Raw genomic sequence first — 24809 nt, forward strand, 5'->3', positions numbered from 1 at the left:
CCACAATCTTAAAACTGTACAGTTTCCTGCTCTTGGCTCATTGCTTCTTTACCATACCTTCTTTTTTTTGTTTTATAAAAGCAGCAAGACTTAATATTTATTAGGAGACAACAAGCACGTGAAGCTTTGTGCCGTGCTGCTTAATTTATCAAGCAGTAAAAACAGCCCTTTCAGTACCTGAAACAATGAAGGCGTTTGAGTCTCAACTCAAGGTTCAGGCTTATTTGTTCATCAGCGACTAGTCAAGCCGACTCGACTTTCATCACATAAATGTCGACTTTGAAAAGTTGTTCAAGCCCTAGTGTCAAACACTAAATGATAGGACATAATATATCATTCTGCTGTAACATATTGAGTGTAATGGGCTAGGATTTATGAGCTCCTCCGACGTGCTGGGAAAATGGATGGAAAAAAGTTTGTCATGTTTGTTGTCATGTTCCCTGGAGGCTAAGGGATCCCAGCGGTGAACTCTGTGTGTGTGTCATGAAAAACAAACACTCAGAAAGGCCAAAGGCGCATGCTTCCTCCACTGCACGGGAGAGATCATTCCCTTTCACCAAACCTTGAACCTTTGTATTTCTTCTGATTCCCTGTGTAGAGTGACAGTATTGCCATAATGCCACATAAAACATATTGTGTTAAATAATCGTTTATATTCCATCAAGGCCCAACTTCGGTGCAAAATGAACCTTTGGTCTAATAAAACTTTGGTACCAAGTCAACCATTCTCCGTGATTTGTTTACATGATAATCGAATGTAAAGCTTTTATATCTAAAAACTGTTTAGCTTATAATGCTAGTATATAGGCGAGGGCATAGAGTAATGAAAAATAAAAATCCCTATTTAATACCACTAACAAGGCTCAAAATATCCCCACACTAACACAGTCACATAATAAGGGTCCATACATGCAAAATGAAGCATTGAGAACATTGTAAGAGTAGAGAACGTTTTTAAAAAGACTGTCCACTTCGCGTATACAGGGAGGAGCCATCTTTGGAAAACAGACTCGACCAGTCGAACCACAAACGACGTGCCAAGTGAGCTGAACTGGAACTTAGACGTGATTTGTACAGTCTGATGTTTTTTTTTCCCCACTCTGAAAAACAAGGCTGTACTTGTCTTGCAACTTTTTCTGTCCCAAAAATAAATTGGAGGTGGCGACCCATAGCGGAGGGACCAGATAGACAGTTATCCACTGAGAAAGTAAGTAAGTAATCCTTTATTGTTCAGCCTTGGCTGATAATTGGTCTTTGGTCTCGCGATTACATTCAAAAAAACAATTAACACACAATACATAATACATATATGATTAAAATAAGCACATTTCCTTCCTTTTATTCAAAAGACTTATTGCATTTGGTACGAAAGATTGTTTATATATTGCTTTAATAGCTTTTGGTGTTCTGTAACGACGACGTGATGGCCATAATTCAAATACATGATTCAAAGGGTGTGATGATGTATCTCTTGCTATAGTCAAAGCTTTCCTTTGAACAACAATTTGATGTAACTGTGCGACCGGTTTTTGTTTAGATCCTACAATTTTTCCATCAACTCTTGTAATTCTGTCTAATTTTACTTTATTCATAGCTCGTCCAAACCACACAGTTATATTATACCCTATAACACTCTCGGTCAAACTTACTGTATATACTCTTTGCAGAACATCCTGACTTAACCTTTGATTTGCTTTCTTATAAATCAGATTAATATTGTCAGAGAAATTCAGATTACAGTCAATCATAGTTCCAGATGCTTAAAAGTCTTAACAATTTCAACTTTTTGATCACATAACATTATTTCTGTTAGAGGCTCTGAATAATTTAAAACCAACTCTTTTGTTTTACTTACATTTATCAGTAACAAACTTGCCTCACACCATTTTTCTAATTCCAGAACCTTATCCTCATACTGAGAATGTACACAATCTTTCCATAAAAGTGCCACAAGTGCCATATCATCTGCATATTTGTATAATTCTTATGCTGTACTCTAATACCACTTGTATAAACAGAAAATAAAAGAGGTGACAGGACACATCCTTGGGGTGCCCCCGAATTTAAAAACATAATATCTGATTCAAACCCCCTAAAACAAACAAGTACACTAGACAAGTTATTTTTTAAATCGGTGCAATTATTGCGTGATTTTAGTTTGCATTGCCAGCTGTAAGTCTTGCTCATTGATCTGCATGAATGACTGAAAAAACTCTTGCCATTCCTTTCCCCAGACAGTGCAGACTTAAACAGATATAATTCATGCACTTCTATGTAATTACATTTCACAAACGTATTTTCCGATCGACCAGCTCACTTGGCATTGCGTTCGTGGTCCGACTGGTCGAGACTGGTTCGACTGATGGCTCCTCCCTGTATACACAAAGTGGACTGTCTTTATAAAGTATCTTCTTATTAAACGGTCTGTACTCTTACAACGTTCTCAATGCATCGGTTTGCATGTAGTGACCCTCATTATGTTACTGTGTTAGTGTGGGGCTATTTTGAGCCTTGTTAGTGGTATTAACTAGCCATTTCCCATACCTAGCGTTATACGCTAAACAGTTTTTAACACTCTTTACTTTCGATTATCATGAAAACAAATCTCAAAGAACGACTGACTAGGCACCAATGTGTTATTAGACCAAAGGTTCATTTTGTGCCAGAGTTGTCCTTTAACATTAAGATTGTTTCTGTTGTCAAAAATAAGTTATCGCCGTCATTTGATCTATAATGATATAAAATATACGAAAAGCAACACATATTTTTTGTTATTTTGACCAGTTGGTTTAAAGATTGGTTTAATTGTCATGAAAATAATGTCTTGTATAAGGGACAAAATTAGGTTTTATTTTCTTTGCAAAATGATACTCTCAACTTTAGGGTAAAATCTACTGTCCTAATTCACAGTTCCTTTAGAGATATCAGGTAATGTTTTATTTCTCAGTAAACATAAGCGGTTTATTCATGTTTATCACCTTTCTGATCTATTGCATTCAACAGATTGAATCTTTTTAATGTGGTTGCTGATTTCTGCCCCCTGGTGTGCAGCTTTTGGTAACATGCATCCTAAAAAGCTCAATTATGTGTGGTATTTGGGGAAAAAATGTATTGGTTGCAAGCAACATCTAGTCTCTGTACTCGGATGCATCCGGTAGAGTGTCAAAGCAGTGTTGTTTCTCAGCATTCCTGTCATGTACATGACAACACTTGTCACAACATAGTCAGTGTGTTCTGAAACATGTTCTCCAGTCACACCATATAAGTAAAAATTCTGGACACACTTACTCATTCTTTATAATTCTCCTCATTAATATAGTGAAGTCATTAAAATATGAAACAACAGGGAAAGTTAAAATATGAAACAACAGGGAAACAAAAGGGAAGGTGTATATCTATCTATATATATCTACAGTGCCCTCCACAATTATTGGCACCCCTGTTTAAGATGTGGTTGAGGACTTTTAAAAATTCTCCCTTTTTTTTAAACAACATAGAACCCAAATGCAAAAAAAGAGAAAAATCCAACCTTTTATTCAAGTACATTTACTTTGGTGGTAAAAAAAATGTAAAAATTTAGAAAAATAAAAACTTCAAATCCTGTGTCCCACAATTATTGGCACCCCTAACAATTCCGCTGAAAAATGTAATTGATTTTTAAAAAAATATATATTTTCTGTAGTTGCTAATGTTGGTCAGGATATCTAGGAACTTTTAATTAGTAATTCATGACTTCCTATTTCCCTGGGGTATAAATATGACATGACACAGAGGCCTAATTCTCTTACCCATTTGTCAACATGGCAAAGACAAGAGAACACACCATTCAAGTAAGGCAGATGTGTGATGACCTTTATAAGTCAGGCAATGGCTACAAGAAAATAGCCACTCACCTTATATTGCCCATATCTAAAGTTAGAGGAATCATTAAGAAGTTTAAAACAACAGGAACAGTGACAAACAAGGCTGAAAGAGGTCCCAAGTTTATCTTGCCACAACGCACTGTGAGGAGGATGCTAAGAAAAGTAAAAAAAGTCCTAAGCTCACTGTCACAGAATTGCATCAAATAGTGGCATCTTGGGGTCACAAAATCTCCAAAACAACCATCAGACGCTCTCTACATGCCAACAAGATGTTTGGGAGGCATGCTAGGAAAAAGCCTTTTCTCACTAACACTGACAAACGTAAACGTCTGGAGTTTGCCAAGCGGCACTGGGACTTCATCTGGGATCGTGTGCTTTGGTCGGATGAGACTAAGATTGAGCTTTTTGGCAACAAACACTCTAAGTGGATCTGGTGTAAAACAAAAGATGTGTATGCCGAAAAGTACCTCATGCCCACCGTGAAGTATGGTGGAGGATCTGTGATGCTGTGGGCCTGTTTCTCTTCCAAAGGCCCTGGGAACCTTGTTAGGGTGCATGGCATTATGAACGCTTTGAACTACCAGGACATTTGAAATAACCTGATGGCCTCTGCCAGAAAGCTGAAGATGGGTCGTCATTGGGTCTTTCAGCAGGATAATGATCCAAAACGTGTGGCAAAATCTACACAAAAATGGTTCAGTCACAAACTCAAGGTCCTCCCATGGCCATCTCAGTCCCCAGACCTCAATCCAATCGAAAACCTGTGGGGTGAGCTAAAGAGGAGAGTGCACAAGAGAGGGCCCAGGATACTGGATGATCTAGAAAGATTTTGCAAAGAAGAATGGTCAAAGATCCCTCTCTCTGTGTTCTTCAATCTTGTGAAATGTTATAGGAGGAGATTAAGTGCTGTCTTGTTGGCAAAAGGGGGTTGTACAAAGTATTAACATCAGGGGTGCCAATAATTGTGGGACACATGATTTGAAGTTTTTATTTTTTTAAATTTTAAATTTTTTTTTTACCACCAAAGTAATGTACTTAAATAAAAGGTTAGATTTTTCTCTTTTTTTGCATTTGGATTATATGTTGTTTAAAAAAAGGGAGAATTTTTAAAAGTCCTCGACCACATCTTAAACAGGGGTGCCAATAATTGTGGAGGGCACTGTATATCTATATATATTGCATCTCTTGTTATGCTATGTTATTGGCAAATATTGGATTCAATCTTTTATCTGTTTTGCTTTCAGTAAGAACTGGTTTCATATTTCTTTTGTGAACTGATTGATCATAGACCTCATTGATCTGAGCTTATGCACCTCAGTTTTTTAATGGAATAAGCTTGTGACCTTTTTTTCACACATTTTTTGTAATTCACACAAAATATTAATATCCAACACACATTCACATGAGCACCACAATGCATGTATGGTGTGTTGACGAGTGCAGATGTTAATATTTTGCAAACAAAGCTTGCGATGCTTTATAAAATTTATTAAACTTGAAATTTGAACCACATGGATTATGCTACTTGAACAATATCTTTACTGGGGCTTGAAATTGGTTATTATGTAGACTGTCAATGGAGGGACAAAAAGCTCTCATTATTAGTTAAACAAATATCTTAATTTGTGTTCCGAAGTCTTACAGGATTGGAATGACTTGAGGGTGAATAATTAATGACAATTTTTTGGGGGGTTAATTATCCCTTTTGATCTGATGTGTGTGTGAACATATTCTTAAAGGGATACTCCACTTTTTTGGAAGTAGGCTCATTTTACAACTCCCCCAGAGTTAAACAGTTGTGTTGTATCGTTTTCAAATGTATTCAGCCAATTTTTTTTGATATTTAGAAGAATATCAGTAACCAGACAGTTCCTGGTCTCATTGACTTCCATAGTATATATTTTTCTATGGAAGTCAATGAGACCAGAAACTGTCTGGTTACTGATATTCTTCTAAATATCAGAATATTGGCTGAATGGATTTGAAAATGGTAAAACCCAATTGTTTAACTCTGGGGGAGTGGTAAAATGAGCCTATTTCTGAAAAAAATGAAGTATCCCTTTAACATTCACTCAGCCAACTTGTTTTCTGTTGACGGAGTTCATATGTATGCTGGAAAGTCAATAGCCGCTCCAACATAAATATTTTTTTTTTTTAGTTTTAGAAAAAAATTCATCACTAGAATAAATCAGTCCACTGTGTTTGCTGAATCTAAACTGTTGGTTGTAGATCACCAGTCTCTGTGTGTTTGGCCCTGCAGTGAACTGTACCACTTGGAGGCAGTGTTACACAACTTCAGTAACTGGCAGTTCTGTGAACCTCGCTCTATAGGGAATGGAGAGAATATTCCAGTTCTTTCTGCTCTGTTCATGTATTGAGACATCTACCACTTGAAAAAAAAAAAAACCTGCTGTTACTTAGGAAATCATGGTTGCCATGGTTTGCCTTACATTTCATTCTTGTCCCCCTGAAGGACTTCAGAGTACAACTTGACTTCCTTTTGCTGATGAGCTGTAACTAACTACCATGTTAACTAATCACACCGTCATTAAGAACGTCATGTGGCTGCTTCTCCTTTTAAAATTTGTATTAAAGAGGTGATGAACTGAGAAATCAAATTTTCCTTGAGCTTTTGACATCTAAGAGGTCATCATATAAGAATATCCTGTAAGTTTCTGAACTGAAAACGTCCTTGTTAGTCCAATAAAAGCTTTTATTGACACCAGCCTCAGCAAACGACTCGTTTTTCAAAGTGGGGAACTATGACGTATAAACACCACCCCCGCAGAAGAAGATCAACGCCTACTTCAACACGGCCCGTTTAGCCCCGCCCACCGATTCGCGCATTACACACATAGCTAAATAACATAGGCCTGCCGGATCGAGAGAAACTCATTATAATATGCGAAACTGTTATCCACTCACAGCAGTGGGCGTTTACGTCTTCAATGCGAGACGCCCACAAAAACAGAGCGTTTTTGAGGTGGGCTCAAAACTAGGGTAGAAAATAGCCTATGACTTATTCATTTTGATGTTTTTAATGTAAAAACCAAGCGAACGTCATAAGTTGACCTCAGACAACAACATAAAAAATTTTTAAAAGCCAGTTCTTGACCCCTTTAATGCCATGTATTCAACAGAAATTCAATTTTATGCTGTGGTCTCTTTTCATCTCTGCTCAATTTGTAATTTGCTGTCTTTCGAGGATATTCACTTGAGGTCTCTGCTTGGTTGATATAGCAACAGCAAGGAGCGTTTGTTAATGACAGGTATCAGGCAAGAATCCCTGGATGAAACACGCACATCCAGTTCACAAATAAGAATATTAGTCTATAGAATGAAGGGTTGAGCTGCCCGATAATTTACTGGCACATAAGAGATAAATAAATGTAATGTTGTCATGCACTCATTTATAATTGAAAAAAGCTATTTAAAAGTTACAAATGATTATGACTATTGTCAGATTAAATTGAAAATTACTATAATAAAACAAATAAAATAATTATTCAAATAAATAATAAATGAAACCATTAAATAAAGAATTTGTATAGCGCTTTTCACAATACATATTGCTTCAAAGCAGCTTGACAGAAAGTGCTTTTCAGAAATGTGAAAAACACAGTAATACAACATTAATACAATTATAATATAATTAATACAACAAAATCTTGTATTAATTTAGGTCACATATTATAAGTCCAATAAAAGCTTTTATTGACACCAGCCTCTGCAAACGACTCGTTTTTCAAAGTGGGGAACTATGACGTCAAAGAGGTTAAAGAACGGTGATGTGCCGTCTATATTAGATCTGACAGGAATTGTGCAACACACGGACTCTGGGTCGAACATGTATGGGTCGAACAAATCAGTCCGGTTGCCATTTTACAACATTGGACGTTTTCAAAACAATTTCCCCTACGTGCATCGATGGGTGAGTTGAAACTCATTATAATATGCAAAACTGTTATCCACTCACAGCAGTAGGCGTTTACTTCCAAGTCTTCAGTGCGAGACGCCCATAAAAACTTAGCGTTTTTCAGTTAGGTTCAAAACTAGGGTAGTAAATAGCCTTTTACTTATTCATTCCCAGGTGAAAAAGACGTTGTATTAAATGTATTAAAAATATATTTGAAATACAAATAGTGTGTTTATAATACATTTGTATTTACAACATGCTTATTTAAAGTGTACTAAAAATGTATTTTATTGCATTTTAGTATATTTCTAAAAAGTATACTAGAAGTACATTGGTAATAAATATATATTTAATTACACTTTTAAGAAATATACTATAGAAAAGCATACTTTTAATGTATTTATAAAAAGTATATTAGTAATATATTGGTAATAAATGTATGCTTTATTATATTTTTAATAAATATACTAATGATAATTATACTTTAAATGTATTTCTAAAAAGTATATTAGAAGTACATTGGTAATAAATATATGTTTAAATACACTTTTAAGAAATATACTATAGAAAAGCATACTTTTAATGTATTTATAAAAAGTATATTAGTAATATATTGGTAATAAATGTATGCTTTATTATATTTTTAATAAATATGCTAATGATAATTATACTTTAAATGTATTTCTAAAAAGTATATTAGAAGTACATTGGTAATAAATATATGTTTAAATACACTTTTAAGAAATACACTATAGAAAAGCATACTTTTAATGTATTTCTAAAAAAGTATATTATTAGTACATTGGTAATAAATGTGTGCTTAATTATATTTTTAATAAATATGCTAATGACAATCATGCTTTAAATATGTTTCTAAAAAGTGTACTAGAAGTACATTGGTATTTAATTACATTTTTAAGAAATATGCTAAATACAAACATATTTTAATTATATTTAAAAATGTTTTACTAGAAACGCAATGCTAATAAATATACACTTAATTACACTTTTAGAAATATGCTAAAAACAAACAGTTTTAGTGAAGTTTTAGTGTATTTACAGAAAGCATACTTGTTGCTAAATTAAAGTATTTTTTGTGTTCACTTCAAGTTTAAAAATTCAAGTCCCTTTAATTCCCTTCCTAACATGAAGGCAATTAAACATGTATCGAAATTAATTGTATATTTCTACAAAGACTAGAAGTAGCACTTTAATTATAAATATGTGCTCAGTTAAGCTTTTAAGAAATATACCAAAAACTAACACACTTTTTGTAATACTACCAACACTTAACTCAATGCATATGTATTTCACACTTTATATTATGTGTTTTAGGTTTAACTTTTTTAAATTAATTTGTTATAATTATGAAAAGCACTAAAATTTGACTAACAAGTAATGCACTTCTATACTTCTGCATTAATTAATCAAATAGTCTTTTCCACAAAACAAGTGAATACCAGTACTTGCACACATCAACATAAAAGATCAGGTGTACATACTAGAAAAACAAAATAAATTTCTTAAAGCTTGACTCTTACATTTGTTTAGCCAAAATTAATTAAAAAAAACTTGTTAATAAGCATGTTAGGTTTATATAAACAGAGTTGTTTCTTTTTTTGTGGATGTTAGTTAATATTTCCAGTTGCATTCATTTGGACCAATCAGAGCCAATCTTTTCAAAACAAGCTTGCCGGCAATTGTCCAATCACACACTGCCATTTGAACTTACATGTTGGGCGGGGCGCAGACAGCGGATACTGACTGTCTGTGGTATCCCATTATAGCTTCGGATATTTCAACAGAAATCATGTATTTTCCAAATTTTGCTTTGTTATTTCACTGACTCGGACCTAGTGAATGTGGATAGTACCGATCTAATATTGAGAGAACACACGAGCAGATTACCAGGTCGTCAGCTCCCGCGAACAATTAGCAGTGAAGAGGACAACGAAGAGCTGCGCCGCCACGACATGGACAGAGCAAGATACTGCCAGAAAAGATCTTACTTCTTGGTGGTAAGTTTATTAGTTTAAGTGATTAGTATAATTGGCTTTATTCTCACTTTGGGTTTAGAAAATATTTTCAGAAGTTGATGTCGATGTTCTGTGGATTACTGGCGTTTCTGTTGATTTGACACTAAAGCGAGTTAATCCATTGACGTCTATCAACTTAATTGTTATAGATCTAGACAGTGACATAATACAACTATAAAAACATTGCACACTGTGTTTGCAGAAAAAAGGTTATTAATGGTGATTAACCGACAGGCTTGATTGTCCCTAAGTAACTTCTTGTGTTTTAAATATTATAATATATTTTAAGCTCTAATAAAACTTTCACATCTGTGATATTTAATTCATAGTAAAATCTAATTAATTATTAGTAGGCTGTCAGTTTTCATGTCAATTCGATAAATAAATTAAGTTGTAATCACCAACTATAAGCTTTCACAAAACCAATTATTAAATATCTTGCACTGAGAAATTAAAATGATGTTAAATAATGAAATGAGAGATTTTATATTTAATATTTAGCCTAGCCAAGGAATTTGCACATTGCAAAGACATTTTTTTTTATTAAACCCAACCGTGAGTAGATGAGGTCAAGTCGAGTAAGTAGTAGTTGATCCTCTTGATTTGTAACTTTTTGTTGGTGAAAAACAACAAAAAAAAGGCAATAGTGTGTCATGTAGCAGCTAAGTAGCTAAGTGACCTATATATATTAACACGTATTTGAAAAATGAATATGTATTTTGCCTGATTATGCATTGAATTATGCAATCACATAATCGTGTTTTTCTCGAGGGACTGATTTATATGATTTTATGAGTGGTATTCAGCTTTTTTACATTTAATCAAGGCGTTATCAGCTGTCACCAACTTGTAACTTTCAATAGAAAGTTCTGTCTTTATTAATAATGAATAATTACTTTAATAATAGGGTGGAAGTTACAGTAATGGTTCATTAAATATGTTTCACCATTTAAACAAAATACAAATTATATATGAAGAACACAAACTAGTGTTTTTTCTGCCCTAACTTTGTATAACATGCAACTTTATTTTTTCTTATAGAGCTTCCAGGGATATTAGCATCTCTCAAAGAGGCCCTGGAGTCCATGAAACGAGGTTCATTCAGCTCAAGCCCAAGATCATCTGAGCTGTGTCTTCCTGAAACCTCAGAAATGGTTAGAAAATTCTTTATGATAAAGAAAAATCCTATTTGTTATAATAATTATATCTGACTTTTTGTGCATTAAGTGTTCTGAATTAAGTAACAAAGTGACAGCTTTTTATTAGAATTATAAATGAACAAGTTTATACTAATGCTTGTTTTTTTTTATTCTTGCCAGATTTCCCTCGGTGTTTCTGATGTCCCCAAAAGAGTCTATGGCAGACTGAACAAGTCACGAACTTCTCTTTTTACTCAAGATTTGGCCACTTTACTTTTTGCTATTGTATTTCACTTTGTTTGACTTAAAGGATTAGTTCACTTTAAAAAAAAAAAAAAAAACCTTTAGCTGATAGCTTACTCACCCCCATGCCAAGATATCCATGTCATTCTTTCTTCAGTTGAAAAGAAATTAAGGTTTTTGATGAAAACATTTCAGGATTTTCTCCATATAATGGACTTCATTGGGGACCAAACGGTTCAAGGTCCAAAAGACAGTTTCTGTGCAAACTGTTCAAAGGGCTTTAAACGATTCCAGACGATGAATAAGGGTCTTATCAAGCGAAACGATCGGTCATTTAAAAAAAAAAAAACCCACAAGTTTAAGTTTTATAAGCTCAAATGGTCGCCTTGCTCTGTATGCATGTTCATGATTTTCCTATTTGAACTCGTTCATCAAAATTAACAAATATTTTTCCGAGTCATTAGGTTCATTCAATGAACGAAATGAATGAATTGACTCGAAAAAAGATTTGTCAGGGCTGCCAACTCTCAAGCATTCAGCACGAGACTCTCGCAATTGAGCCAATTCTCATGCTTTCACGACAAATTGACTGTTAGCCATTGGACCTTGAACCGTTTGGTTCCCAGTGAAGTCCATTATATGGAGAAAATCCTGGAATGTTTTCATCAAAAACCTTAATTTCTTTTCGACTGAAGAAAGAAAGACATGGACATCTTGGAAGACATGGGGGTGAGTAAATTATCACCAAAAGTTTTTTCAAAAGTGAACTACTCCTTTCAGTTAGTTTATTTATTTATTTATTTTTGTTCTGTTTAATACCTCTGCAAATCAATGCATTTTATGTTAATGTATTTTGTTTAGTTTTCATAATGCTTTACTGATGTAGTGCATTAAAGTTTATCTTTCAAAGAGTGTTTGTGTGTTTTGTAGAAATATTTTTTTTATTGGGTTTTGTTGAATTCAAATGTTTAAATGTATTTTTAATACATTAAAATATATTATTTTTATATTAAATGGTTTTTGGAAAAATATATTTTTAATATGTTAATAGTGGGTCCAATAGTGTTCTACTAATACATTATTAATAAGCTGAAATTATATTTAAAATATACTCAGAACGCATTAATGTGAAGCTAAAAATATACTAATGCTGTATTTCTAAAGTCGATTTAAAGTGTATTAAAATACACTTTAAATAAGTGCTATTATATTACATTAAATGTACTTAAAATGGTTCCATTTTAGCACAATTTAGTATAATAAAATATATTACTATTACCTTAAAATTGAACTTAAATACATATTAAAATACACTTAATATACTTGAAGTTGTTTCAATTTAGCACATTTAATACATATTTAATACGGTACATTTAAAATACATTAAGTATATCAAAATAAGTACAATTTAAATATATTTCCTTTTCACCTGGGTTTTGATGTTTTTGAATGCCAAAACCAAGCGAACGTCATAAGTTGACCTCAGACAACAATATAATTAAATTTAAAAAGCCAGTTCATGACCCCTGTAAACTGGGACCGCGAGTCTGAGCCTATTCAAGGCTATTCCAGAGTTTAGGAGCTAAATGAGCTAGAACTCCCTCCCTCCTTTAGTGGACTTACTGTAGATATCCTAGGAATGACCAGAAGCCTTGAATTTAGTGATCTTTAAAAACGTGATGGATTATTGGGTGATAGAAGGTCCATTAAATACACAGGTGCTAGACCATTTAGAGCTTTATAGGTCAGTACAGTAGTAATATTTTGTAATTGATACAGAATTTAATAGGTAACCAGTGTAGAGATGATGACAGTGTATAGAAACTGGTGTTATATGATCATATTTTCTTGACCTAGTAAGAACTCAAGCTACAGTTAGTGCAAAATGCAGCTGCTAGTTTATTAAGGATGTAGGACAACCAGCTAATAAAGCAGTACACTAATCTATCGTGGCGTATCTAATCTAAGCGGTTCCGGGTGGAGAGGGGCGGAGTGGTTCTTGCTCTGGTCCTGGCTCATGTCTTTCACTGTGGGATCATCCAGGGTCCATGGTGTCGTGTCAGTGCCGGAGTGAATGAAGCCAAGGATGATAGCGCCCTGGGTACTTGCGTCCTGTGCAGAGAAACACACGGAGTAGACAAGGTCAGAGTCAAAAAGTTACTAACCAGTAACCACTGACTTGTGAGCATCGGTGCGTGATGTTTCAAGCGCTGATCGCCGATCTCGCAGCTTGGCTTTCCTCTCTAGTAGATCAAGGATCTGCTTCTCCACGGACTCAAGCTCTAGCTGTACTGAATGCAGCTCTAATGTGTCCTCACCTGGACTCAGTGGTAACGTTAGACACACATCCGATATGTTCGCCATCATAACAGATGAACAGTAAATTATTAGTGATACTACCAATATCACTACTAATTTAGGACTGAAATCCTGGATAGAACCCGTATCCTTTCAGTGAAAGGGGTGTAAATGAAACGATCGATAGGCCACGCGTGCAATGCTAGCGGGCTTAAGGCTAGTAGCGGAAATTTGGAAAGTTGGATAGGAGTAGCGATATAAGCAATCCGATTGTAGTATCGAAGATAAGGTCACATGCTGTAAAAATAGAAAGTGCTTGTTTATAAATTAGTGGTAAAGAAGAAAATCAAGGATATATGAATCAATTCGACTGAGCTCAAAAACACAAACCGCATACACAGAGAACACCAAAAAAACAGAACAAATAAAAAAAAATTATGCAAACCTTGCTCTAAAAGCATGTAATAATATAAAAGCATGTGTGAGAAAGCAAAATAATAGATAATGACTTTTACAGCCTGAATAGCTGAAAGCACTGCATTTGTACTCTCGTTAGTTTATTTGTTATATATTATAACACATTTTTGTATGAAAAATTGCTGTATCGTTATATATTCGTCACAGTTGGCTTCAACACTTGGGTATTGAATTGTGTCAGTACAGCTAATACTGTAGAAACAATGCTTCATTACATCTCTTTCTTTATTTTTGAGCCACTTTATTTTTGTACCTTTCGCAACCTCCCTTATAAGACTACTGTGAGTTTATGTGGGAAGCTAAGGTGCTAATTTAAAATGTCTTTGAATATATTCAGTCATCATCTTTGTTTGTTTGCTCTTGTTTTGAAGTGTTCTGGAGTGCATCGTTGTTTCACAACTTCTCATTTGACTGCTGTGTTTGTAACATTCATGAGTTTACAGGCAAGATCTGATTATATGCTTTACGATGTGCCTTAAGAATGACTGCAGGGTTAGAAGTCACTTCAGCAAGAGCTGTCTGCCAAGCAAATAAACAGGAATGTAAATATGAAGTCAGTACAGTTCTCATTTGTCACCGGGATACAGTCTGCTTAAAGACGTTTCTCTTGTGTATGATTGTATCTGTTTCATTACCTCTATAACCGCAGCCCATTTGCCTCATATCCAAATAAGGGGAGCTGAACCTGACCCAAGACATGATCCCTTCGGTCTTACTTAAACTGTCACTGGCTCTCTCTCTCTCTCTCTCTCTCTCTCTCTCTCTCTCTCTCTTGCTCTTCCTTTGGCATCTGTAGTACATCAGGGAGAATGTAAAGACACTACCCATTATTTGGGAACAAGGTTGACGATGGATCATGGCATGAATGGGAATTTTGCGCACAGTAAGTTGATCAAGGTTTTTTTCTTCTTGCATGCTCTCACTAGTATGGACTTTTGTTTTAAATGTCTAGTTTAGAGTTAAGTAGTTGAGCTTTGCACTTAGTTCTGCTTGCGTTTTGTTATATTGCACGTTAGTAACATGATCTTTCTGTCGTGAGGGTGCAAAACAGTGTTTAGAGTGAAAGTTTCAGTGTGACATCATGAGAAACAGGATGAGATAACAGCATCCCGCAGAGAACCTCGTTTCTTTCTAATAAGTTCCAGATTTACTCTGTCACAGTGTGCGCTTGTAGCTTTACATTACTGGAGGAAAGTCAGATATTCGCTACTCTTAACCCTTTAACCCAAAGCCCTTTTAATGTCTCAAAAAACATACTTAACATTTGAAGCAATGGATTGATGTTACAAGACTTTTCCTAATCTTACGATAGCAGCTTATAAGCAAAATGTCAAGTTGATAACATTAATCACACTTCTGTAAAAACCGTTACATTACCGGTACTTGGTGTCTCAAAAGAAAAGCTTTAAAACAACTATAACTGTTCTCATTTAAATTTGTTTATTTTTTCCTACAGTGTGTTTCAGTATTGTATAACATTTCTTGTGCATGTGTGTGACTTAATTTGTGGAAAAGAGGCATGTAACTGTAAGAACATATTTCGACAGGGCTTGAATGGGTCAGAGGATCATACTAATATTTAAAGGGAAAATAAGAGGGATAGGGATAGTTTAGAAATGATAGATTAAAATTTAATCACCCTCATGTTGTACCAAACTTGTATTACTTTTTCTTCTGTTGAACATAATACATTTTGAGAAATGCCTCTGCACTTTTTAGTTCAAGCCAATGGGCTTCAATGTTGTTTGGTTCCCGGTATTTTTCTAAATATTTCTCAAGATTTTTTATATTTACCAAACTGTATATGTACAGGAGACAACTTGAAGAAATGTAAGTTGTTATATTTCAAGTTAGTCAGGTCAGTGAAATGTAAAACTGGTCAGCTTCTTGGATGCATTGAATATTTTTGCATTTAGGTCAAAATGATAAAAGTAGATGAACATACGATTGAATAAAATTGCAAAAAGGCAACAAGTAGTTAAATGTACAGAGATTGGCAAAAAAAAAAGTATGTTATGAGGGAGTATAACAGATTATTAACACATTTTTATGTTCCGTAGCAGAAAGTCAGTCATAAAGGTGTGGAATGACATTAGGGTGAGTAAATGATGACCAAATTGTCATTTTCGGGTGAACTATCCCTTCAGTCTCAACAGACTTGGACTGGAGTATAAACATACTGTACAAATAGTGTGCGATCTCTGGCTCTCTCTTTTAGCGTTCCCCTTATGCGTAGATTTTGCATACACGTGCTGAAAGCCCACAGCCAAACACACAAATGCACAGGCCAGGGAATTGTGATAAGCGATCGTAGAGTGCGTCTTGGGGTTTGTTGAGACGGCAACATGTGAAATTCAACAGGAGATTATGAAGCGGTCGGCCCCACCTCTCTCTGCCGTGTGCCAGAACAGCACCGAGTCCTCCAAAGACATCAGAGTCACTGAACGCTCTTCAACGGCCTGAACCTGCCTCCAGGCTTACAGCAGCCCTGCGGCCACATCCACACTAAATCTCACATGTGACTCTTACACAAGAAAAGCTGCTGTGAACCTAGTTTTTAGGGGGCCAGGGATCAATGGAAGGTTCTGAGGTGGATTTGCAAGGAGTTCTGTGAGTAACTTGAAGGTTTTGTCCTTTTTCTGCATGATATTAAATGTTAAACGTTGCATATTTTGGCAGAAAACACAACTTTAAAATGTCTTCTCAGTCCGTTTATTATTAACCGTAGGCTGAATCTGAATGTGACATGGATTGTTTAAGGATCGCTATTGAAATGTGAAAATCAGTTAACAAATCTGCAAGATTTTCTCTTTCCATGAGTCTTGAGTTGCCAAAGAAGCTTGAGATTTGAATAGGTTCACTCTGAGTGACGGAGACTATCAGCAATCATTGTTAAGTGTTCAGTTTGCTGAGCAGATTTAGAGTCCCCATGTGGTTCAGTTGAATTGTGGGAACTGGTCCCTGTATTGTCACGCAGTGGTGCTGGTCGTAGCCGTTCACTCTCTATTTGTTTGTCTGTGACAATAATGGAGCATTTTTTGGTGTCTTAAGGGTGTCAGACATAAGCAGCTCTTGTGTGGTGGCCATTGTTTCTCAAGTGTTGGACGGTCCATTCCCAGCATTTCCCTTTCAAGGTTAAGAACTGAAAATCGAATATTTATTGCTCACATCAGATGGGTGTAAAAAATTTAATTTTGCTTAAATGCTCATTTCATTAAAGTATTTTATAGCATAAAATTAAACGCACATGAGAAGTATAGTTTTACCTTCTTGACTGTAACAATTAAAATCAATCAATCAATCAATCAATCAATCAATCAATAGTATGAAAATATAGGCATAATTACATTTTGTTACACACTTAATGTACTTAATTAGTTTAATACTTAATTACATATTGTTTCATTTATGTATATCTGACAAATATTCATTACATTAACTTTATTAGATTGTTAAATCTGTGTAAAAAAATGTAGTGTCACGATTCTCCAAATCCTCGTTTTGATTACATTTTCGAATCTAAGGTCATGGTTCGATTTCATTCTCGATTTGTATCAATCGGCCAATCAGGATGCTCTCTGTCTTCATGAGGCACACACGCAAGGTCTCTCGCTCTCTCCCTCTCTGTCGTGCGTACAATATGGTTTGGAGCACAGTTTTTTCTGTCTCGGCATACACGCTCGCTCTTGCTCGCTCACTCTAGATTCTGGGAGATTTTAACTAATTTGCATGCATCAGAGACCCCCTATCAATATTGGGATGTCTGCAAACTGTGGCTTTTTTGAAGCGCGAACGTTGTCAACATAACTCACTGGAAATCCAAAGAACTTCTACACCTGCAACTTCAATGAAAGAGGAGAGGGTTCAAGTTCTGTCGATGGGTCTCCTGCATCTGCAGTTGCCTTGCTATCTTTTGAATGGCTGTAGCTTAGTTAGAAGAGGTTGACCATAGACTCGCAGCACTTCAACTCGTATGTTTTTTTCCGCTTGGCAAGCTGAACGGACGTGACTTTGGGGCGTGGCAGCATCGACGATTCCATTTTTTAATTGTGAATTAATTTCGATTTAAAATCGAAATCATGACACCCTTATTAGCAGTTCAGAGGATTAGCACCTCCAATGACCAATTGTTAAAATTTCAGGCTTTATATTGTACTCTTTTGTGGAAAATAACCCCTCTCACCTAAATAATAACATAGCATGTAGGGCTGTCGCGATAACCGCAATATTGCAGTACCATGGCGTGGGGTACTGACAGGCCAACCGCAGAGGAATGCAAGTAAACGCAGCAACCGTGATATTCACGTGTTTTCTTTTTTCATTAGGCTACACCCTTCGTACCATGTGTATTAAATGTTAAATAAGTTAATAATAACAAGACTGTTTTAACATGATGATTTGTACAGAGGATTTGTGGATTTGGACTTAAGCCCAAACAGACAGTGAATGAGATCGACTGAACGTGTGCGATTACCTGCGTCTGTCTTTGAAGTCAAGTCATGTAACGATATATTCGTGAAAAGCTTGCCGTTCGCAAGGAAAGCGAAATATTATACCATTAATGGCATCAGTATTGGTCAGCATTACACAGTGCATGGAAGCCGTGGGGAGGAAAAAGCAGCGAGTCACGCATTGAATTAAAGCCATTGGTCTCTCAATTAAGTCAAGCAATGCTTCATCTTCATCTCTCAAGCATTGCTGGTCAGCTGAGCCTTGAACACCTTGTTTCATTACATCTATCATTTAAGGAATCAGCTTTTTTTGAACGTTTTCGTTGAATGAACGGTTTAATGACTCACTCAAAGACAGTCGGTTGGCATAGCAATGTAACTGCGCGCAGAGTGACAGTCTTTCAATGCGCAGAGACGCTGTTTATTTTCGGTTACTGAAAATGTTCTTGTTTTTGTTTATGCTGACCACATCGTAACACGTATTTATATAGCAACTAATAAATAAATAAATAAATGGTGGTAATACCGCATATTGCACTATTGAGCCACTCAAAATTACCGCAAGGGAAATTGCTTCACCGCGACTGCCCAAAAAGCAAGCCAATATTTGCCAAAAAAGGGTGGGTGACATCTACTGTTTTGACAAAATGGTGCTGCACAGAGTTCCTACCCTGTTGCACGCACAGTTGTTTCTGTCAAAATTAGCCATCAGGTGCATAGCACTCAGACAGGATCGCTGAGTGTGACAGCTGGAATCTCATGAATGAGACTGGACCATAAACAGTTACGTTTACAGGAGCAGAAATCTCTAAAACTGGAACTCTGCCACAAGCTCTTGAACTCACGTATCGGTCCAGTCATGTTGCCATAAGAGATTTTCCTCATAAGAAAACATTATTCCATACATACACTTCTCTTCATGCTTTCTGAGGCTGCTTTATTAGTAGGATATCAGATAGGGGGATATCATTTTTCCACTTTCGAGTGCTTGATAAATGCCATGGTCCTTATGCAAAAAAAAAAAACAGTGGCTCTCTCACAATAAGAAAATCTATATCAGCAACGATATTTGTGTTTCAGGCTATCCAAACAAAATTAATTTTTGTGTGATTGGCTGAAGCCAGCATTGTCTGGAAAAGAAGGCAATACTGGCGCGAATGCAAAATATTTAGTCAGTTCTGAAGAAGGCCAGACATCCATCCAGTGAGAGGGAGAGGGGGTCATATAAGACGAGATTGGGGATGGCTCTCTGCCTGGATGAAAGACCTGTCATGATGAAGTAATTTAAAGCTGTTTGTTCACTGGTCAGTCCTGCTTAAAAGCTTGCTTTCAGTCTTCCAAACAATAAAAAAGAACACCATAGTCTGCGCAACAACCAAACACAAAAACCGTTCGCAATGTAAGACCAGTTTGAAATATAAAGCCTCATTAGCATGACCAGATTCACACACATGCACACTAGACTTTCGGAGAGAGGTCTGTCTTTCTCATTTTCATTATTACTGTGCAATGGAATGATTCGAAGTCCCGTACAGTCCTCCAGTCCATACTATGGCCTGTTCTAGAAGTACTCAAACCTTATCAAAGAGATGCTGGCACAATTCTAACCTCAACAGATGATTGTTCTTGGCAGAATGTGTGTGTCACACATGATTAATGCATTGAGGAAGTTATTTGTATGTCTCTTAGGAATATGGCGAAGGCTGCTGTTGTATTGTTGCTTTTAACACAGTGAAGGCCATCGGTGGGGGCGAATGTGATGTTTTAGCTTAAACAATTACTGGATTTATTGGCAAGTTCACAAGTTCACCTTTTAAACTATGTTACTTTATAGTAAGCTTTCACTGCAGAGGCAATTTAAAGGTTATTGATATACTCACTGCAAAGCTCTTTCTCGTTGTTCACTTAGGGGTGAAAAGAAGTTCAAAATACCTCGGGAGCAAAAATAGTGTTGCGCATGAGCATTTTTTAAAAAAATTGGAGAGGGCGGGTCTAAAATCAGAAAGATCCTCCGCTATAGCTTTAAGGAAGCATCTGATCATAGTGGCATGGATGTTACCAAAGGTGTTTGCCAGCTGGAGCAGACTTTTCCAGGAAAGTTTGCTTTGACAAACTGTTTTGATTTTTCTATATACATACGTACACATAAAATTGTACAAAGGTCAATTAAATTGCGACATACACAAAATTGTTTTAGATAACAGTAGCAGCATACCTCCCAATAGACACTCCCACTCCCACTGAACTCTGGTCCTGATTTGGCCCCTCTTCACTGTAACCCTAGACCACACTTGTGCCGCTTTCCTACAAACTCGCTACACCTAGCCCGTCTGTGACAGCTGCAGCGATTGGGTCACATAAGACCTTGCTCTCAGTGTGCTCTGGATCTTCAGGTCAACCCATATCAACCCTGAGAATCCGTGCTGACTCATAATGCCCGAGTGCAGCTCTGACAGCAATAAATCAAACCCACTTCCAGTCAATAGCAACGCTGACAGTTTGCGGTTCATTACTGGTGGATTAATGCACAGCGCTACAGTTGAGCCGAGATACAGGATATGACAGGCTGCGGAGTAAATTGGGTGAACTGATTAGATAGGTGGGCCATGTCACCGTTGTCTACAGAGCGGGGTACAGAACAAATGAAAAGAGGGCTTTATTGATGTGCAAATTCAGCTTTCTCATGCAAATGAAATGTTCAGTCAGCTGAATTAGATTTTAACTGGGGTGAAAGGAGATCACATCTTGTCCCCAAATACTTGTAGTCCATATTTTATGCCACAACAATAAGAAATTGCTTAAAGGAACAGTCCATCCAAAAATGTAATTATGTAATTTTTATATTGTGGGGGTGTCTGGTTAACTATGGAAGCATGTTAAAAATGCTATTTGTGAACTAAAATAAGGAATAGTCACAATTGTGAAATATAAAGTCAATGTGTAAGATATGAAATGAGAGGTATAAAATCACAATTGTGAGATATTCATTAAGGTTGATAAGAAAGGATATTGTCATGAGATATAAAGTTACAATTACCATTATTTTATTCGGAGGAAATGGGCTTTCATACTTAACCAATTCTAAATGAGAACATTATGCAATTGTAATTTGCGTGTTTGTTGTGGCCACTTCAGTTCAGGCACTTGATGTGCTGAGTACAGTAGTCAGCTGCTGTGTGTCAGTCATTCTCAAGGTATTCCGGCCGCTCCCGCGTGTCTGCGGCTTCAGAGCCGAACTGAGACTCTCTGACCCTCTCGGCTTGAGTTTCATCCCCTGTGCTGGACATTCAACCAGTGACTTTCTACAAAGCACCTGCTGGATTGGTGGCTATAGAGAGCTCAGGACATCAAGACAGGGTCGATGCTGAAGCTTTTACAGGCCGAGAAGTGAGGGGCCCCAAAAGAGAGACAAGTGATGCTATGGAAGTCTTTATGGTCTGTGTAATGAATACTTTTTCAGTGAAATCTGATTAACTGCAGATAATCATGACATAATGACATCAAACATCAAATGATTTCATTTAGGTCCCGGCCAAGGTCTAGTTGCCAATGTAATGATAACAATGTAATGTTATCACACATGTAATGTGCCAATGTAATGTGCCAATGTAAAATAACAATGTAAACGTTTGTAATTTTTAGTGTTTAATTTTGATATACTTATAAAAAATAATTCAAAACGAACGCAAAATATTGATATAAACTATATTGTTAATACAATTGATAAAGTCATTAATTCTTATTTAATATGGATTGTTTTAAAGGAGCTTTAATGTGATATCAGAAAAATAATACATTTGGCTGTTCAGCTGAAGTCAGTTCAGTGTTGATTCAATTGCAATGTAATGATCATCAGTTATTGAATTAGTTCATTTCATCTATAAAGCAGTTCTGCAAAAAAGGATGTCATCGTCCAGTTCAGTTCTCTCACAACAGCGTCAGTAGTCAGATCAATAATATTATTGAATATTAAGTGTCCCCCGACCCCAACTAAGCCATCCAGGGGCGACATTGGCAAGGAACTCAAACTCCTTCGGGTGACAGAATGGAGGAAAAAATAAAAATAAAATAAACCTTGGGAGAATCCAGGCTCGGTCGGGGGGCCGGTTCTCTTCTGGCCAATGAACAACATTGTGTCATTATGATTCAGGCTGCATCACAAGTCAGAATTCAGATCGGGGGTCTGTGTGTAGGACTTGTCTGGTTCTTGTGGTCTTTGCTGAGGATCTTTCCCGATGGCTGTGATGTCGACAGCCTTCACATGGTCTCTGCTGTCATTCAGGGCTGTGTTTTGATCATTTCTAGGTGCAGGTCAACTACAACTACAGGCTGAGTACTGTAACCTTGGGACAAGGATCAGACAGACAGACTAATGTTAGCATAGGGTGCCATTCTACTTGCGATGTAACAAGAACATTGGGTGTTATAAGAAGTGTTCCCGGTTGACACTGTGTCTTGGTTAACATGATAATAATACAACATTTTTGTATTAAAAATCATCAAATTCATACAATTTGTCACATTTATAGTTTGTTGTTTATAACCGGTGTTAAATTACATGTTATGACTGTTCTGAAAACCGAAAGCTAAGTTCTGCCCAGAGACTGTCACCACTTCAACCTTCACAGGGTAGTTAGAGGTGACTCACACACCTGCTAATGCTGTGGTCAACTGGGATATGCCAGTGAGAGAGTATTTATTTCAGTGAAAGGAGGGAAACATGCCATACTTTGAAAGGATTTTTAGAGCCAGACATATTCTGCAGTACTGTGGCACTTGCCATCACTGAAGCATGCTAAGTTATTACTTTCTTCCAGCTAGCAACAACTTAGAAATGCTCTAGTAACCATCCAGATTACCAAAAATAGTGTTTTTTATTGTAAAAAAAGACCTATAGCAACAACCTGCACTCTTAAAAAGTAGGATGGACCCTTTCCATTCCACAAAAGGTTATTTTATAGTTTTAAGTACTGTTCACTGAAAGGTTCTTTGGGGAAAATTTTGTGGGGTTGTTGCTCTATGCTCTATTGCTGAAAAAACAAACAAACAAAAAAAAACTTATACTTTTAAGAATATGGCAGCAACAATCAGCCATATTTTCCTAAGAAAATTTGAGTATCATTTTGTGCTGTTGATTTTCAAACCAAAAAGAATGAGTGTCAGACATCAGGCGGCTGGTGAACGTGCAGATTTTAGTCCCTGTGGTCCAGTTTAAGATCTGACAAATGCAGACTTTGCTTTTATCATGAGCAGTGCAGGAAACCCATCCCATTAAAGAGTAATTATAAAGGACCACGGCTTTACGGCTCAGGGAGGGGATCTGAGGACTGCCAATTCTGCGAAATAAATTTTCAGATAAGCCAAGGAGACGGTTTGCTTTGTGCTGTAGTTTCACATTCAGAAACAATGGGGCCTATTCTACAGGTGCAGCACTTGAAGTTCTGCATGTTTGCAGTTTTCTACATCAGTCAGTGACGGATAACAGCCTTAGTGTACAGTATTATTTCATTCACAATTTAGATAGGCTATATTACAGCTTGTTAATTGCAATAAAGGATAGATGTCAGGTAAAGAATGTGTGTTTAGGGAATGTGCAACTGATGAAGTCAACAAAGTACATACCGTAGAACATACAGTTACAGAAATGAATAGACTGTCTTTGATCCAGTCGGATTTAACATTGCAACCAAACAACGCCAAGTTATAATTTATGATAATCTACTGTGAATATGCCATTGGTTATCCGTGCTCTAAATAAGGTTAACTCATGTAATGACTGATCCCAATGTGACATGAAATATTTAGAGATCAAGTGTCGTAATTGGTCGGCAGGGACTCAAAAATGTGTTTGCCTTTCAAGCTTACATGATGACATGTTCTTTTCGTGAGTATAATAAACCAGGCTTTCTTTTCTTGGTTAAAACCCCATCAACACCATTCCTGACAGTTTCAAAGGTGGTTTTCATTATGCGAGTCCCCTTCTTGATTGGGTTTTTTTCTTGTTGTTGTTATGTCTTTGTTTGAAGTGAGAAAAATGAGACACGGGGCAATTGACTTGTTAAGCACTATCAAGAATCTTTCATCCTGGTTGCTGTGGCAATAAGCTCTTTTATCCTCGGTGGAGAGCGAAACACTCTGTGTGTCCAATTAGAAACGTTACCCACCTCACCCTTGAAACATACATCTGCTGATTAAGGTGTGTGATGTGTAACATGTTCAGCTTATTTGACCAAAAAATTAATCTTGGTGTAATTATAAACTCACTTTAAGTGAAATAACCTCAAGGTCCTGTGATGTTCCTTGCGGTACGGCTGCTTCGTTTTGTCTCAGATCACCTGGTATTTGTCTATATCATGCAGCACTGCCGCTGAATCCATTTATCCAAT

General features: G+C 36.4%; 1 protein-coding gene and 1 long non-coding RNA gene across 5 annotated transcripts in view; both read left to right on the top strand.

The window, feature by feature from the left end:
- plce1 (phospholipase C, epsilon 1) overlaps positions 1–24809 on the top strand; it is a 133285-nt gene that overhangs the window by 19740 nt on the left and 88736 nt on the right. Inside the window, exon 1 of one of the 4 annotated variants that reach the window (XM_089121973.1) lies at positions 14823–14855. The exons of the other annotated variants lie outside the window; for them this stretch is intronic. Coding sequence (XP_088978099.1) covers positions 14838–14855 — 18 coding nt within the window. The 5' untranslated portion in view covers positions 14823–14837. Of the gene's footprint in view, positions 1–14822; positions 14856–24809 lie in introns of those variants that run through there. 4 annotated transcript variants of the gene reach the window in all.
- On the top strand, positions 8832–11860 carry LOC148971498 (uncharacterized). Its single transcript, XR_016147047.1, has 3 exons — positions 8832–9797; positions 10857–10969; positions 11135–11860. It is a non-coding gene; the product is annotated as an uncharacterized LOC148971498 (long non-coding RNA).

Source organism: Pimephales promelas, chromosome 17 (assembly GCF_988280905.1).
Source record: "Pimephales promelas chromosome 17, fPimPro1.hap1.1, whole genome shotgun sequence".
NCBI lineage: Eukaryota > Metazoa > Chordata > Actinopteri > Cypriniformes > Leuciscidae > Pimephales > Pimephales promelas.